The following is a 15,892-nucleotide window of genomic DNA, read 5'->3' as shown; positions in this document are numbered from 1 at the left end:
GTAATAACTTCAGACATGTGAGTTCTGCCAATCGACTGCAAAGACTGCACCTTACCTTTCATGTCGTCTCTACCACACGTTCCACGAACCCCCTCACCCTCGACTGATGGAGGACCTTCTCTTCAATTTGCAGAAGGAAGTGCATGGAGCTGGATGGTGGCGTAGGACTTACAGGATGCCGATTTCCATATACGTGTCCTGCCGGCCCAGCCGCGCTACCTGCGGTTCGTGGTTGTACAGGAGAATATTCAGTTGACTGTGCTCCCTTTGATCTCACTAGCACCCCTCGGGTGTTCATGAAAGTGATTGTGGTGGTGGTGGCAGCACAGCTTTGGAGGTCAGGGGTGCCAGTCCTTCCCTACCTCGATGACTGGCTGGTGAAGGCGGGTTTAACCCATGCAGTAGTCACACACCTCCAGACTACGACAAACCTCCTGTCATCTTTGCAGTTCAGTATCAATGTGTCGAAGTTACACCCGACTGCTTTTCAGATGCTCGCCTTCATTTGATTGATTTTGGACATGCTTCGGTTTCGTGCCTTTCCCCCGGGAAAGAGAGTCCAGGACATTCAGATTATGATCCTGATCTTTCAGCCCTTGTCCTGGATTTCAGTATGGTCGACTCTGAGGCTGCTGGAACTGATAGCCTCCTACACAGTACACCAGGGGGTATATGCAAGCTCTGCAATGGAACTTGAAGTTTAAGTGGGCCCAGCATCAAGGAGACCTCTTGCACCAACTCCAAATATTGTAAGCGACTGCAAACAACCTCAGTGGTGTTTACTGGACCGCGGATGACTCAACAGCAGACCCCCTCTCCCTCCCTCACACAGAGCTGACAGTGGTGACTAATGCGTCGCTTCTGGGTTGGGGCAACCACCTGGGAAAGTTGAAGGTCAGAGGCCTCTGCCCTCCAGCAGAGTCTTGGTTCTGAGGGCTATCTGCTTGATGTTGAAAGCATTCCTTCAATCCATCAGAGAGATGATGGTACTAGTGCTCATGGACAACACCACTGCCATGTAATACTGTAACAAACAGGGCAGGATGGGGTTGCAAACCACGTACAGGAGACCCTGCATCTCTGAAAATGGCTGAACAACCAAATGAATTTCCTGGTAGTCAACCAACTGGCAGGATCGTTGAATGCCAGGGCTGGCAAGCTCAGCCGCCATCGCCTTGTGGATCATGAGTGGCAGTTACACCCAGAGGTGGCGCAAGGGCAGTTTGGTGAATGGGGAAAACTGTGGTTCGATCTGTTCTCCACTGCAGAGAACGCGCGATGTCTGCACTTATGTCTGGTAGAGTTTCCAATGTGTCCCTTTCTCTCGGAGATGGGATTGCCCTCGAGAACACAGGGGTCTTGTATGCCTTTCCGCCAATACCACTCCTGCCTTGAGTTCTCCAGAAGATCAGGAAGTTATCCTAGAGGCTCCAGATTGGGAATAGAGAGTATGGTATCCAGAACTCCTGGGCTTGAGCATATGTCCTATTAGGCTACCCCTCTAGGAGGATGTGCTGTGGCAGTAGCAGGTCCGGGTTTTGCACCAAAGCTTTAGTAATCTCCACCTTCATCCTGGAGATTGAGCAGCGACAACTGAACATCTTCGACCTTCCTCCGGAGGTGGTGGACATCATCTTGGCAGCCAGGCGTCCCTCGACTAAAACTGTAAATGCCTTTTGTTGGGACTCATTTGTAGCTTGATGCAGTACTCTCCAGATTGACCCCCTCCAGGCAAAGCTATCTAATAATCTGTTATTTGTTTTGGCATTTGCCCGGAAAGGTTTTCTCTGGGCACTGATAAAGTATGTATTTTGGCCCTTTTGACTTTTCTATTGTTGCTGGATAAGCCTTCATTGTTTAAGCTTCCAGCTGTTAAGCATTTTTTATAAAGAGTTGCAACATCTGTTTTCTCCCTACCCCTTTGTCATGTCACAGTGGGACCTTAATTTGGTTCTTACTTCTTGATGTGTATCCCTGCAGCCACTTCACAGCTGTCCCTTGTGGCTTGCCAGCCTCAAGACAGTGTTCCTTGTCTCTGTAACGTCAGCGATGTGAATGATTGCGCTTAAAGCTCTTTGTGTCAAACTGCCGTACACCACATTCTTGCCAGACAAACTGATTTTGCAGACACAGTCCTCTTTCTTGCCTAAAGTTGTTGCCTTTCCACGTCGGTCAAACCATCACCTGGCTGGCGTTTTATGCTCTGCCTCCCCCTGTGGAGGAGGAGAGACTCCATCGCTTGAACCCCGAAAGAACACTAAGCTTTTATATAGATGGACCAAAGAACACTGGGTTGAAGATCTCTCTTTGGAGGGTTCTCTTGAGCGAAAGAAAGCAAGGCTGCGCAGAAGAGAACCATCTCCACCTGGATCATGCTCCGCATTAGTATCTGTTTCACTTTGGCTGAAACGCAGCCTCTGGAAGGACTACATGGAATTCTACCAGGGCCTAAGCTGCTACCACTGCAATGGCCCATGGATTCCCTCTCCTGGACAGTTGCCAGGTGGCTACGTGGGCGTTTTTCCATAGGTCCGCAAAGCACTATTGTCTAGACAATCTGGTTTGCTGATAATGGTATTTTGTCTGCTTGGTCCTGCAGGAATTCTGGTTTTGTTCCAACTTTAGTCCCATCTCTATTTTGGTTTCAATTCTGAAGGTGAGGTGAGCCTATAATCTCCATCAGAAGAACAAGCTACTTACCTTCGGTAATGCTTTTTCTGGTAGAGACTGTCTAGCTGCAGATTCCCCACCAACCTCCCCATCCTCCCCATTCTGTGGTTGGCCTGTACCCTTTAATAAGATCCCAAGTCTAGGAATCTGCACACTGGTCACACCAGTCTGCTTTTGGGGCTTTGTGTCTGGGGTGCGTAGAGTGTCAAAAGCAACTGACGTCAGCGCACAGAATTGGCACCTATTCAAGGCTCTGCATGTCTTACGGTGCAGAACAGTGTCAGTGTGGGGTTGCACAGTGCCACCTACCGGTGCGCAGAGGGACTGCTGAATAATTTCCAGGTTCACTCTGACGCCTGGGGATCATTCAAAAGGTGAAGAATCTTTCTACCAGAAAGTTTGTTACTATAGGTAAGTAACTTTGAAATCTAGTAAGCGTAGTTAAAGTAGAAATACTTTTAATGACCATGGGAACTGGAGGTGACATACTTGTCTCATCTGTTGTCAGGATATTAATGAAACTTGACCAGAACATAATAATGCCTAATTTTCACTTGATTTGATATCATGCATTCTTGTCTATAAAGTTATGACATCTCCATTTTCTTTCTTTAGGAACCTTTCTGAACCCATCATGACATATAAGCATCATCGGGAACTTGTCTCAGCTGCTAGTAAGTCCACATGTTTAATTATTTTTCAAAACAAAGGAATGTTCCAAAGGACAAAATCTAGTGTTGAATAATTAAGGAATGGGGAGTAAATGAAAGCTCTGGCACCATGCTGCCACACATGACAAGCCGGTCATTTGGTACCACAGGTAAACTTAGTTGGTGGCGAGAAGCTCCAGGCTAGTGTTGAATTTTAATGTCAATACCACACCACAGGCACACACAAATTGTTTGTGGAAGTACCGTACTTCCACATTCCACTGTCAATACGGTAACTCTTCCTTAACAGTGCTACTAACCATGTCTTGTGTTATTTCTATGCTGGGATTAGGTAGTTATGGAAATGAATCTATTGAGAAAACCTGAATCATGCATTTTTAATGGCCATATACTCGACCAAGTTTGGTCATCTCAGGATATTGTCTTTCCCCCTAATATTCTTCCCTGCACATGGTCTGACCATTCCCTTATTTTTTTCAATATCGACCTTGGCTCCCCTCATAAATCCCTTCGCCCTAAGAACATCCTTGCCCGCAGTTGGAATCATGCGGATCTGCATTCTCTTTCTCTTTCCCTTTCCCTTGCATCCTCTCCCCCTGATCTTAACGGTCTCTCTCTTGATTTCCAGGCCGCTGCAGTCAGCAACTGGCTATCGTCTTCTTGTGATCAAGTTGCCCCTCTCAAGATAGTTAAGTCTGTTCGCCCTCACAAGGCCCATAAATGGTTCAATTCTGAACTTAAGGTTCTCAAATTGGAACTCAGACGCTCTGAGCGTCGCTGGCGCCGTAATTACTGTCCCGACCTCAGGGCCAACTATAAGCGCCTACTGAATGACTACAAAAAAGCCATCTTGGCGTCTAAGACCAAGTACTTTTCTGAGCAGGTTGCCTTGTCCGCGAACAAATCTAAAGAGATTTTTTCCCTGGTTAACAACTTGGCCACCTCTGATCGCGTATGTCCTAAAATCATTCCCACTCAAGCCCTCTGTTCCTCCTTAAACGACTTCTTCATCGAGAAGATCGTTAAAATTAAATCTAACATCTCTGCCACTCCCTTTCTTCCCCATCATTCCACTCCCTCTCTTCCTAAATCTTCCCTTGATTCCTTCCCACCTATTCCCTTGGACACTTTCCTTGCCCTGCTTACTAAGATCAAATCTGGCTCTCCAGCCGACTGCGCTCCTGCTCGTGTGTTGAGCACCCTTTTTACCTCTTGCCCTTCCACTCCTCTTTCTCTTCTTAATGCTTCCCTCTCCTCTGGTTTGGTTCCCTCCTCATTTAAATCCGCTATTGTCCTCCCTATCCTTAAAAAACCTGGCCTGGATCCTTCCCTTCCCTCCAACTACAGACCAATTTCTCTTCTACCTTATCTTGCTAAAATTCTCGAAAGTTATGTTACTTCTTGTCTTTCCTCTTATATTGAGTCGAACCATCTCCTCGCTTCCCATCAAGCGGGTTTCCGCTCGGGCCACTCTACAGAGTCAGTGGTGCTTGCGGTTCTTGATGAGCTGAAAGCCAAGGCCGACACCAACTCTCCCCAAGCTCTGGTTCTCCTCGATTTGTCCGCTGCGTTCGACACGGTTGATCACTCCATCTTACTTGACCGTGTCGGCGCAGCGGGCATTCAGGGCTCTGCTCTTTCCTGGATTGCGTCCTTTCTTACAGGCCGCTCTCAAGCTGTTCACCTCTCTGGCTTTTCTGCCTCCCCTCTCCTGGTGTCCTGTGGGGTCCCACAAGGTTCCTCTCTCTCTCCTCTTTTATTTAACCTTTATATTCGTCCCCTTATTGTTTCTCTTCTTGACCTGGGGGTCTCTGTGTATAATTACGCAGATGACCTCCAGCTCGTCTTTGATCTTTCTTCTTCATCCCACTCTTTATCATTTTTTCGTTCCACTTTGGTTTTCATTTCTGGATGGATGAGCGCCAATCATCTCAAGCTCAATCCAGACAAGACTGAGCTTGTCCTGACTGGTGGCTCATCCAGCCTCTGGTCCTCTGCTTTTTGGCCCGCTATTCTCGGTCCCTCCCCCACTCCGGTGTCCTCTGTTAAAACGCTGGGCATTAAGGTCAGCCAGGACCTGTCTATGCACGATCAGGTTAGCTCTGTTGTATCCTCCTGTTGTCTTTCTCTTCATTTGATCCGAAAAATTTCTCGTTTTTTTTCTCTGGATTCCCTTAAAATTATCATTTCGGCCCTTATTATTTCCCGTCTTGATTATGGGAACGGCCTGTTCGTCGGCATCCCTGCCTACAAAACTCGCCGTCTCCAAGCAATCCAAAATCAGGCTGCCCGTCTTATTTTTTATTTTCCCAAAACCCATCACATTACTCCCGTCCTCAAATCACTTCACTGGCTACCGGTCTTGCAGAGATCCCTATTCAAATTAGGGTGTCTAGTCTTCCGTGCGGTTGACCGCTCTGCTCCGGCGTTCATCAACACTCTGATTTCCACTCACACCCCTGTTCGCACCCTCCGCTCCTCTGGCTCTGCCCTTCTCACTGTTCCTCGTTTCCGTAAATCCCGCACTGGTGGTACCAGATTTTCTGTTCTTGCCCCCCGGTTCTGGAACTCCCTTCCTCTTTCTTTGCGTTCAATCCCCATCTTTTCACACTTCCGTAAAGCGCTTAAGACCTTCTTGTTTGTCCAGGCATACTCTGGCTAACTTCCTCGGCCCCGTTCTGTTGTGACCGGTAGAGCTCTCAGCGCCAGGAAGCCGTTTGGCCATCGTGCGCTCAATAAATACCTTATTCATTCATTCATTCATTCAAAAAGTGGTAAAAGCATTTGTGGTTTTGGTACAAATATTTTTTCTTAAGCATAGCAACTAAATATTTTAGGTTATTGCCCTTTAGAAAAAGAGGAAATGAGTTAAAAAAAAAGTTAAGGTGTGGATTTGTACTATAGATTGGGCAAGGGGTAGTTAAGCATGTACCTGGTAGGATTATTGATGAAACTAGGGTCATAGTAGGATATGGAAGAGGGAATGGGATAGTTAAGGTTAGGGTTCAGGACCAGGTTAATGTTAGCGTTCGGTTTAAGTTATTTGCAAGAGACAGGGCTTGGCATAGTTTTCGGGTTAGGATTAGTGTTAGATTTTGGATAACTGCTAGGTTTAGAGATGCAGTTAGGAATAGCATTAGGGTCAGGGTTAGAATTAGTGTTAGTGTGAAGTTTAAAGCAGTGTTAGCTTCAGAGATGCGTTTAGAGATAGCATTAGGGTTGCAATTAGTGTTAAGGTAAGTCTTAGGTTTAGGGATGCGATTTGGAATAGCATTAGGGTTCGATTTAGCTTTGTGGTCAGGGTTAGGATTCATGTTAGTGTTAGCTATAAGGTTAGTGTTATGTTCAAGGATGCAGTTAGTGATAGCATTAGGGTTAAAGTTAGAGTTGAGATTATGTTCAGGGTTAGTCAGTGTTAACCTTAGGTTTAAGTTAACTACTAGGTTTCTGGATAGTATTAGGGGTTGAGATAGGGTAAGGGATAGGATTAGTGTTACTTTGGGTGAAGACAAACGAAAATCCCTTTTTCCAAAAGTGAATTCATTATGACCAGTTTGTATTAGCAGAGCATGTAATGTCAAGCAAAACGTGTGCTAGTCTTCAAGGAGGTTTCTCAATGACTATTTCTTAACTTCTGTATTTGCCATAATGACATAGATCTATGTATGAAAAAGGAAAATAGTCGCACTCCAAATGTTTTTACAATAATAATAATTTTCTTTTAGTCCATAAGGTAATCCTTTTTGGGTGCAGTGAAGTATCACCCCCTGATCGCGGGGTGTATGGTTTGTATGCAAGATGAAGTCCTTACTCTCTAGAAGGGCTCACTCATGTAAACACTCCTTTGCAATTGTGCTCGCCTCAAAAATGCAACAATCCTGTTATCATTTGTCACATTGGTTTATTCCATTTCATATTCCAATAGTACACTTTTTATCCATTTGTAGAATTTCGTTGTTCAATTTGTTTGGATATTGAAGTATATACAATGAAATGTTTTCCAAGTTCACAGGGTTAACAGAAAATGATCCCCGATGCATTTCGGGGCCAGCCCTTCTTCAGGGGGTTTACCCTGTAAAAGTTAAAGAAAACTGTTTGATATTTGGTCAGAATGCGAATGTGAAAAATAAATTCCCATAAGTGTGGGTTCTCACCAATAAATTGTGAGTATTGTGGTTGTGACACGAGTGTCTATCTCATTAGCAAAGTGATTCACGTGAAAACGAAAAGCACTGCGTGATTTAAGGGACGGAATATACAAAATGTAAAAACCCAAAATGGATAAAAAGTGTACTATTGGAATATGAAATGGAATAAACCAATGTGACACATGATAACAGGATTGTTGCATTTTTTGAGGCGATCACAATCGCAAAGGAGAGCTTACATGAGTGAGTCCTTCTAGAGAGTAAGGACTTTATCTTGCATAGATCTATCTATGCCATGTCTGGCCCAGTCACTAATGCTGTGATGGAGTCTCCTTTGGCATCAGCACCAGTCCTCATTCACCACGTATTGATTGTCTAATGCTGCCCGACTCCAGCACTACTTTCTGTTATAGCCACAGTTCTGAGAGTTCTCCTTTGCTTTTACTTTTTAGAATCTGAGAACCTGGATTACCGTCTTGGAGCCATCCATTCTCTGGTTTACAAAATACCTGAAAAGAATCGAGAGATGCTCGAGCTTCTCATACGACACCTAGTCAGGTAATCTTTCCCTTCACTTCTGACATTTAATATTTGTGATGCCAGTGAAAATTGGATGGGGAAAGACTACAGGTAACAGAATATTGTCTTATCACTCTAATTTGTTCATATTTATCATGAGGACTGCAGGCATTCTCTCAAGTAAAATTCATAAAATATTCCACCCATCTCCTTTTTGTAATCCTCATTGCAATGTCCTAGGTGTGTCAGGTATGCTCAAACGTTGGTCCCCTGCTATCTGTGCCATAGATCTGAAGCAGCCCCAACTGACTAAGCCCAAATAGGCCAGTTCATGGGCAGCTGACCTGGCATTTTGGGTTGGGCTTGCCATATTGGAGCAGACTGATTTTAATATGGCTGGCTGCTGTCTAGAGTGGCATGGTGGTCAAAAAACAATGGCCTGGAATGCGGCCAGAGTAATTACCAGTGGCTGGCTGATATTAACGTACGCCTTCCAACCATCACTTACTTGTGGACTGCAGTGTTTATAGGGACCGCAATGCAACTTTGATTAACCGGTTCCGTGCTGATGACGGAACCGCTCCGTCATCAGCCGCGGTGGCGCTGTGCTGATGACGGAGCGGTTCCGTCATGGCCCGCCCGACACGCCTGCGCGGCGCTGATTTCGCGCCTGCGCGGTGCGTTCTATTAAGCGGTTGGGGCCATGACGGAACCACTCCGTCATGAGCACAGCTCAACCGCGGCTGGTGACGGAGCGGTTCCGTCACCAGCATGGGCCCGCAGCGCGGCCCCCCGCCCCATTAGCGCTGCGGCGGAATAGCCGCCGCAGCGATGTGGTTAAATCTCATATTTATAAGACACACCATTGGTTCAGGCATGTGGAATATATGGACAGTGATAGTCAGGAATGTTGTTTACAGCTATAGGTATCAGTAGCAACCTCTCTGATGTTACCTGCAGCCCTTCGGCTTAAAATTCTTTATCCCTTCTCTTTAACACTTTATAAATGCACCACATGTCACACTTTCTGATAAATATTTCTAACTGGAGAGTCCTCACCAAGTGAATACCTCTAGGCACCAGACTGGATGCAAAGACTTTTCTCAGCATTTATCCCACACAGTTAGCATCCTGCAGCGCTGTATGGACTTCATGTCGTCCCTGAATTGATTATGAGCCGCATTTAGGCACCACCCCTGCGTTATGACGTCAGATCCTTTCTTTTCATGCCTTCGGATTCTGATCTGTAGCTCGTTTCCAAACTTTTTCTAGGTTTCTGATAAAATTGTTTTGCTTCAAATTATTATACAGTGTGCAAGTGAACATGTCTTCACCAAGAACTATAGGGTTTAAGCCTTGTAGGAACAGTTACAAACAGTTGTCTGACACAGATCTCAAAAAGGTATGCCTCTGGTGTCTAGAATCATCGCACGACTCCGAGGCTTTCAATGACTGTGCCCGGATGAACCCCAAGGAGATCTGGAACATCAAAGCCAAACTGTATGTCACCCAATACAGACTGAAGGCGTGTAAGTCCCAGTTGAAGTCCAGGATGCAGACCTGCTCCCCCTCTTGAGGCCAATAGCATGGCAGATTGTCTGTCCATTCGAAGCCCTCAGGTAAGTTGAAAAAAAAGAAAAGACAGAAGTGGAAGCAGGATTCCTCCCTGTCCCACCACTCTCGTCCAAAGAAGTCTCTTGATCTCGGTCTCCTACTGAGAAACCAATACCCCAATCAATGCACTCCAAGTTTCTCGATCGTCTGCAACAGGACACCAGATAGAGGCTTTCAAAGAAGCCATGCTGCACATATTTGGTACCCTTCTGGCTACCTCTGGCTCACCTTTGGGCCCCGCGGATGCGAGGAGGCCTCTAGTCATATTGCCATTGGCAGATCTGTCCTCCACACCATCTGTGCCTCTTGACCTCGCTATGGGATCACATATTCATATTCTCATATTCCCGTCCTGAAGTGCCAAAGTTGCTAACCATGGTTCAAAGTGGGTCAGAAGCCTTCTCAGTTTCCCGAGCTCCTCTGTGGCCTCGCCAGTAATCCTCGACAACTGTTTTTTTAAGGCAGGCTCACCACAGTCAATCGTAGACCATCTGCAAATGACAGGGAACCCCCTAACATCGTTGGGTCACACCTGATACCTCTGCAGAGGATCCTGTTCATCAGAGCCATTCTGGATACAGTTTAAAGGAGACTGCAAAAAACGTGCAGTGGGGCTGCTTGACCACAAATGGATCGGCAGCAGACCCCTCTCCCTACTCTACTGACATTGTTGGTGGCTGCATCACTGCTAAGTTGGGGAGGTCATCTGGGAGAGGTGAAAATCAAAGGACCTGTCTCCACATCATTGTACTGGGGTTGCTGGCCATCCGATTGCAATGAAGTCCTTTCTTGCGCCCATCAAAGGGCGGCTGGTTCAAGTTCTCACGGGCAACACCACCACCACCATGTGATATTACAACAAGCAGGGCTAGTTGGGGTTCTGTGCCAGGAGGCTCAGCGCCTCGGGAACTAGCAGACTCTTAGGGCTTTTCCCTGGCCGTGCACCACCTGCCTGGATCCTTAAATGCCAGGGTGGATGAACTCAGCCGCCGACGCCTAACAGAGCACAAATGACAGCGACATGGTGCAGGGAGTTTTCCAGGTTTGTGGGGGACCCTGCCTCGATCTTTTTGCCACTTTCAGAATGTGCAGTGCCAACACTTTTGCACGCTGGAGTTACCAAGAAGGATCTCTATCAGAGACACATTTTGCCTAGAGACCAGCTCGGGAGTAATGCATCCCTTCTCAACTCCACCTCTCCTACGTCGAGTTCTGAAGAATATCAGGAACGAACAGGCCCAAGTCATCCTCGTGGCTCTGGATCGGGCTAGGAGAGTGGCACCCGGAACCTGTAGGTCAGAGCATCCGTCTTCGGATAAGACTGCAGCTTCAGGAGGATGGAAGGATCCCCTGTAGCAGCAGCAGGGCAGGGTCCCGCATCCGTGCCTGTGGAATCTACAGCTCCATGCATGGGGATTGACTGGTGAGATGTGACTGCTTTTGACCTCCCTCCCGAAGTAATGGATGTCATTCTAGCAACCAGACATTTAACTCCAAAGTCTGTTTTCGACAGACTCTGGGATATGTTTGTTGCCTGGTGTGGTTCCCTCCATACAGACCTATTTTAAGCAAAGTTGTTGGATGTTCGCTCGCTGTGCTGCCTTTAGCCTAGAAAGGACACGCCTTGGCACTGTTGAAGGTAATTTGTCGCTGCTTTCGGCCGTTTAGCATTACCAGACCAACAATCGATTTATAACCCATTCCATTAGTTGTGGTGCCACGTCATGTCCCCGAAAGAATATTGTATGAAGCATGTGTTATGGTATTCCAAAGGCAAACTCCTCGGGACAGTTTTTACTGATATCTTTAACAGCACCCAACAAGGTCAGTTAATCTAACTTAAACGTGTGACCAAAATTCATGTAATGCTGGACAATTTATAAACAAATACGTGTTCCCTATGACCCAACTTGGGTCACTTATTAGGAACAATACAGTGTTACTCTGGGGAACCAAGATTTAAGCTTTTGAGCTTTTGTATATTGTAATCTAAAAATTAAAATTAAGAATTAGAGTGCTTGTCTTACAGTGCCGCTTTTCAGAACATTGTGGATTTTCTTTGTAGATTTGTGGCAACAACCCATTCTTGTAGTTGTAATCCTGCCTCTAGCCACTTACCCTGTATTTCTAAAATAGTTGTTCTTTTTATGCTCCTCTAGTTCTGCCAAGAGAACTGAATAGTGATGAGACATCTAGCCTTTTCCACAAATCTTTGTTAGTTTGGCTTGGCTTCTAAATATTCTTATTTTATAAATGTTCCATGAGACCAATTGAAGTTGGTTACTCTTCGCAGATAGCCCAAGGATGCTGCTAAGTCCTTTTTCTCGATATCAGGGAGTGGTATCAATGGAATAAGGGACAGAAGGCTTTTGTTTCCTCTACTTTTTCTTTCTTCATATGACTCTGGATAGTTCTGGATTCAAATTATTGTAACATTTCTTAGATAGCGAGCAGGGAACTGTCTGAAAGAAGAAATAGGCCCTGTAGAAGGATTGTCATTTTTCAAGGTTGATTCTTCCAATATGGATTAAGGGAATTTGATGTCATGTTCTAAATTGATTTCTTAGCTGGGCAAGTAAATGGGCATTTGTCAGTAATGCGGCTTACTTGCTGATATCTTATTGAATTTGAATGTATTATTGTTTTTTTCCGGTGGAGGGATTTCAGAGCTAACTTCGAAAATCATGGTTTCTGATTTTGTGTGATTGATTTTATAACTTTATAAATATATCTGAGAGAGGTTCAGTTTATAGTTTGATTTTTGAGCACCTGGGCAGACAGCTTTGTAGTGGCCTTTTATCCTTAACTTAGTGGCTCTATAAATAGAGCATAAAAGGAAAGAGGCACCCTTGTATAGCACCTGTACTGATCTTTTCACTGATCGCTCTGGGTACCTCTATTCTTTTTAGGATGTTTAGGATACTTGAAGTTAACCATGTTGTCAGCCTTCCCAGTGTCTACGAAAACAATGATGTCTTCTTTTTCCTTTCAAATATGACATTTTTCAACAACAAATTGAGTTTGTGCAAATAATTGATGCCAGTTTGATCAGATGCCACCATGCTTCCAGTCACCAACGCCAAGCAGTTTGCCATTATTTTAATAAAAATCTTATATATGCGTTTTGGGTGATATAAGGCGCGTTTCATAAAATCAGATTTACAGGTAGATTCATCAAGCATTTTTGTGAGCGCAAACGGTGCGAATCGCAAAAATCGGCCGTTTGCGCCCGCAAAAATGGCATTTGAGATTCATCAATGGTTCATGAACTCGCAATTTGAAAAATCTCAAATAATTGCGATCTATCAAATTGCGATCGCATTTAAGGAATCTCAATTAGAGATTCCTTAAAAGCTATTCATGAACCATTTAAAAGTTGGAAAATCGCAATATTGGGCCGCTATTTATTGCAAAGTCTGACTTCGTGGTAAATAGCGAAAACTTAGAAAAATGCACTTTAGTGCATTTTTCTAAGTTGTATGTTACACACACACATGTCCTTTGGACATGTGTGTGCGCAACATCAGTCTACATTTGCATTTCAGGGGTGCTACAGGGTGTCCTTTGGACACCCCTGGCACCCTTGAAATCGCATCCTTATTTGCGATTAGCAAATTGCTAATCGCAAATAGCAATTTGCTAATCGCAAATAAGGAAGCTGTAGAAATCGCAATTTTTTTTGCGATTTCTCCATGAATCCCGTTTTGCGAGTCTTTAATAGCGATTCCTTAATAATCGCTATTAAGGGCTCGCAAAACGGGACAATGATGAATCTGGGGGTTAGTGTCTTCAAAAATTGCCTTCTTTAAAGGTTTTGTGAAGATTCCCATGGTTCCAAATGAAACTGAACAGTGCCAAAGGTGGGGTTTGAGAGCCTTACTATGTTTTATTATAAATTTCATTTCTGACCCCATCTAGTCCGAAAGTTTTCCCCCCAGGTACTCCTTCATAGCCTGTACAATTGCCTACCTTTCTATTAGAGCTTCAAATTGAGATGCGTGTTCAATATTAAGGGGCTTTATTGGAAGGTGCTAATTCTGACATTATGTCTCGGAGATGTATGAAATCAAAAAACAAAATGAAATGACCACCCACCTCCAATATCTAAATCTAATTTATAAGTGTCACCTCCTCGTCTTGCCTGCCTGGAACTTAAACCTAATTGTTGAATATGTTTCATTTAGGCCAATGCCAAATACTTCCAAAGCAATGCAACTGATTCCAGTGATGCCAGTTGGAATATGATATAAACTGTAGGCTTTGTGGTGTTCATACCTCGTGCTAAGCATCCAGGTATAGGTCTCTGATTTTGGGAACATTGGAAAAAAGATTTTAACTGTGCAATTTAATTACCTCCTTAATTAAAAATATCAACAGAGACTGCTTTTTAGCTAGAATTGTTTTGATGATGGACAAGTTTCATACTTTTTTGTTTCTGTCTTCATTATCCTGCTTCATTTCCACGTATCCATCCTTTGACGTGTTGGGCTTTCCCCGTTCTCTGCTGTCCCTCTTTTGCTAATGTCTTCACATGCCTCTCTTCCATTCTTTACTACTGTCTCACTCCCTTTCTTCCTTCTCCTCCCTCAGGGTATGCGAGCAAAGTCAGGAGAACTTGATGTCACCTTCCAACATGGCGGTTATCTTTGGGCCAACACTCTTGAGGGCGCAGGAAGATACAGTGGCGGCCATGATGAACATCAAGTTCCAAAACATTGTGGTGGAGATTCTCATTGAGCAATGTGCTAAGGTAAAAGATGTGAGGCCATATCATGGGACTATTTTCCCCATATTCTTCCATCCTGTCTGACTCAATATAGGGAGTACTTTGACATACTGTTCCCCATCAGGAATACCTCAGAAAGTGTGTTTGCTAAGAATGTGCCAACAAGTAGGTTCTTTCCCCAATTTTTGCCACTGTCAAACCAGTGCATTGTGTGCTGTAGTTGTGTTGCAGCATAATACAGGAATAGGTTTGGGAGACCCAGTCTCCCATCCCCAACTAAAAGAATATCAATGCAGCTAAACTGATCCAGCTACTTTTCCCTGCTCAGACTGAGAAGCAGATCAGTCCATATAATTGTCGGAACAAGCTGTGAGGTATAGGCACATAGATGTTTGCAAAATCAAGTCCCTTTGGGAGGAAGACCATGTTAGTTAGCAATATTCTTGCATGACATACACAGATAATGTCTCCCAAAGATCTACAGTGTTTAAGCTCTATCAGTACCCTCACCATACTGAGTGTGTACTGGGCTATTTCATTGTTTGTGACTTGTATCCACAGGTATATCAAATGTTGGTTTCCCAAGTTAAACCCAGATCTGGGAGAGACTGGCTCTCTACCCCTTTAAACTTACCCAGTGGAAATGTTTTGGATCTGTGACAGTTCTTTTTTTTAACCCGGACACTTTCCCAAATTACTATAGTTCTGTGAGGATGCGAGGGACACAATGTACTGGAAACTTAAAGTAGACCAGCATGCCACCTGTGTATAGCTACACCATGCTTTGTAATGCCTACTTGTATACTCCACCATGCCAATGTTGTTCACATGTTTCATGCCCTGGATCGCAAAGCAAGTGTGAGCAACATGGGGACAAAAGCCCTTCCTGCCGTGTGCTTTGCCAGTGTGCAGCTGTCCGAGATCCAGCTCTCAGTTTGTAGTTTCGCCGTTGGTTCAGCATATAAAAGCTTAGCCCAGCCGGGAAAAATTGGGCCAAATCACATTTTTTCCATTACAAGCATGATGTAGTCTCAGCACATAGTATCAAATGTGCGTTCTATGTCTAATGTTGCCAGAGCCTATTCATTGCCTGAGGTCGCAAATGTATACATAAAATGCGTTAGTCTTCTGTGCATGGTCCTCCTACCTAGAAGGAAGCCTGACTGGCCCTCATGGACAAGAATGAGAGTATTACTTTGTCGATTATGTTTGCTGGAGCCTTGCTAGGTAACTTCACATCTGCATTCAACATTGTTAGTAGACGATACGACAACAGTTGAGTTGGTCTTTGTCCGCTTTCGAGATCAGTATGATCAGCACTCTTCTTTACGAGGGAGGCAATCTTCTCACCCCGCACACTTCTTTGAAGACCCTTAATATTTTATTTAATATCAGTTCTGGTATTAATTAGTACAAGTCAGCAGGTGTACCACCTGTCCTTAGTGTTTTCTTGTTTTGCATCTCCCTAAGTTTCTCTCCAAATCTCCTGACAGCTTTGGTAGTCTTGCCTCATTTAAGTAACCTATCATTTCCATCCTTGATAT

General features: G+C 44.6%; 1 protein-coding gene across 3 annotated transcripts in view; it reads left to right on the top strand.

Moving 5' to 3' along the window:
- OPHN1 (oligophrenin 1) overlaps window positions 1-15,892 on the top strand; it is a 683,898-nt gene that overhangs the window by 533,901 nt on the left and 134,105 nt on the right. For all 3 annotated transcript variants that reach the window (XM_078640140.1, XM_078640141.1, XM_078640142.1), the window contains exons 16-18: window positions 3,286-3,344; window positions 7,942-8,047; window positions 14,213-14,372. In XM_078640140.1, the coding sequence (XP_078496266.1) occupies window positions 3,286-3,344; window positions 7,942-8,047; window positions 14,213-14,372 (325 nt within the window). The remainder of the gene's footprint in view (window positions 1-3,285; window positions 3,345-7,941; window positions 8,048-14,212; window positions 14,373-15,892) is intronic.

This window comes from Lissotriton helveticus, chromosome 4_2 (assembly GCF_964261635.1).
Source record: "Lissotriton helveticus chromosome 4_2, aLisHel1.1, whole genome shotgun sequence".
Lineage (NCBI taxonomy): Eukaryota > Metazoa > Chordata > Amphibia > Caudata > Salamandridae > Lissotriton > Lissotriton helveticus.
The sequence above is the reverse complement of the archived record's forward strand: the minus strand, read 5'-3'. Positions and strand labels throughout refer to the sequence as shown.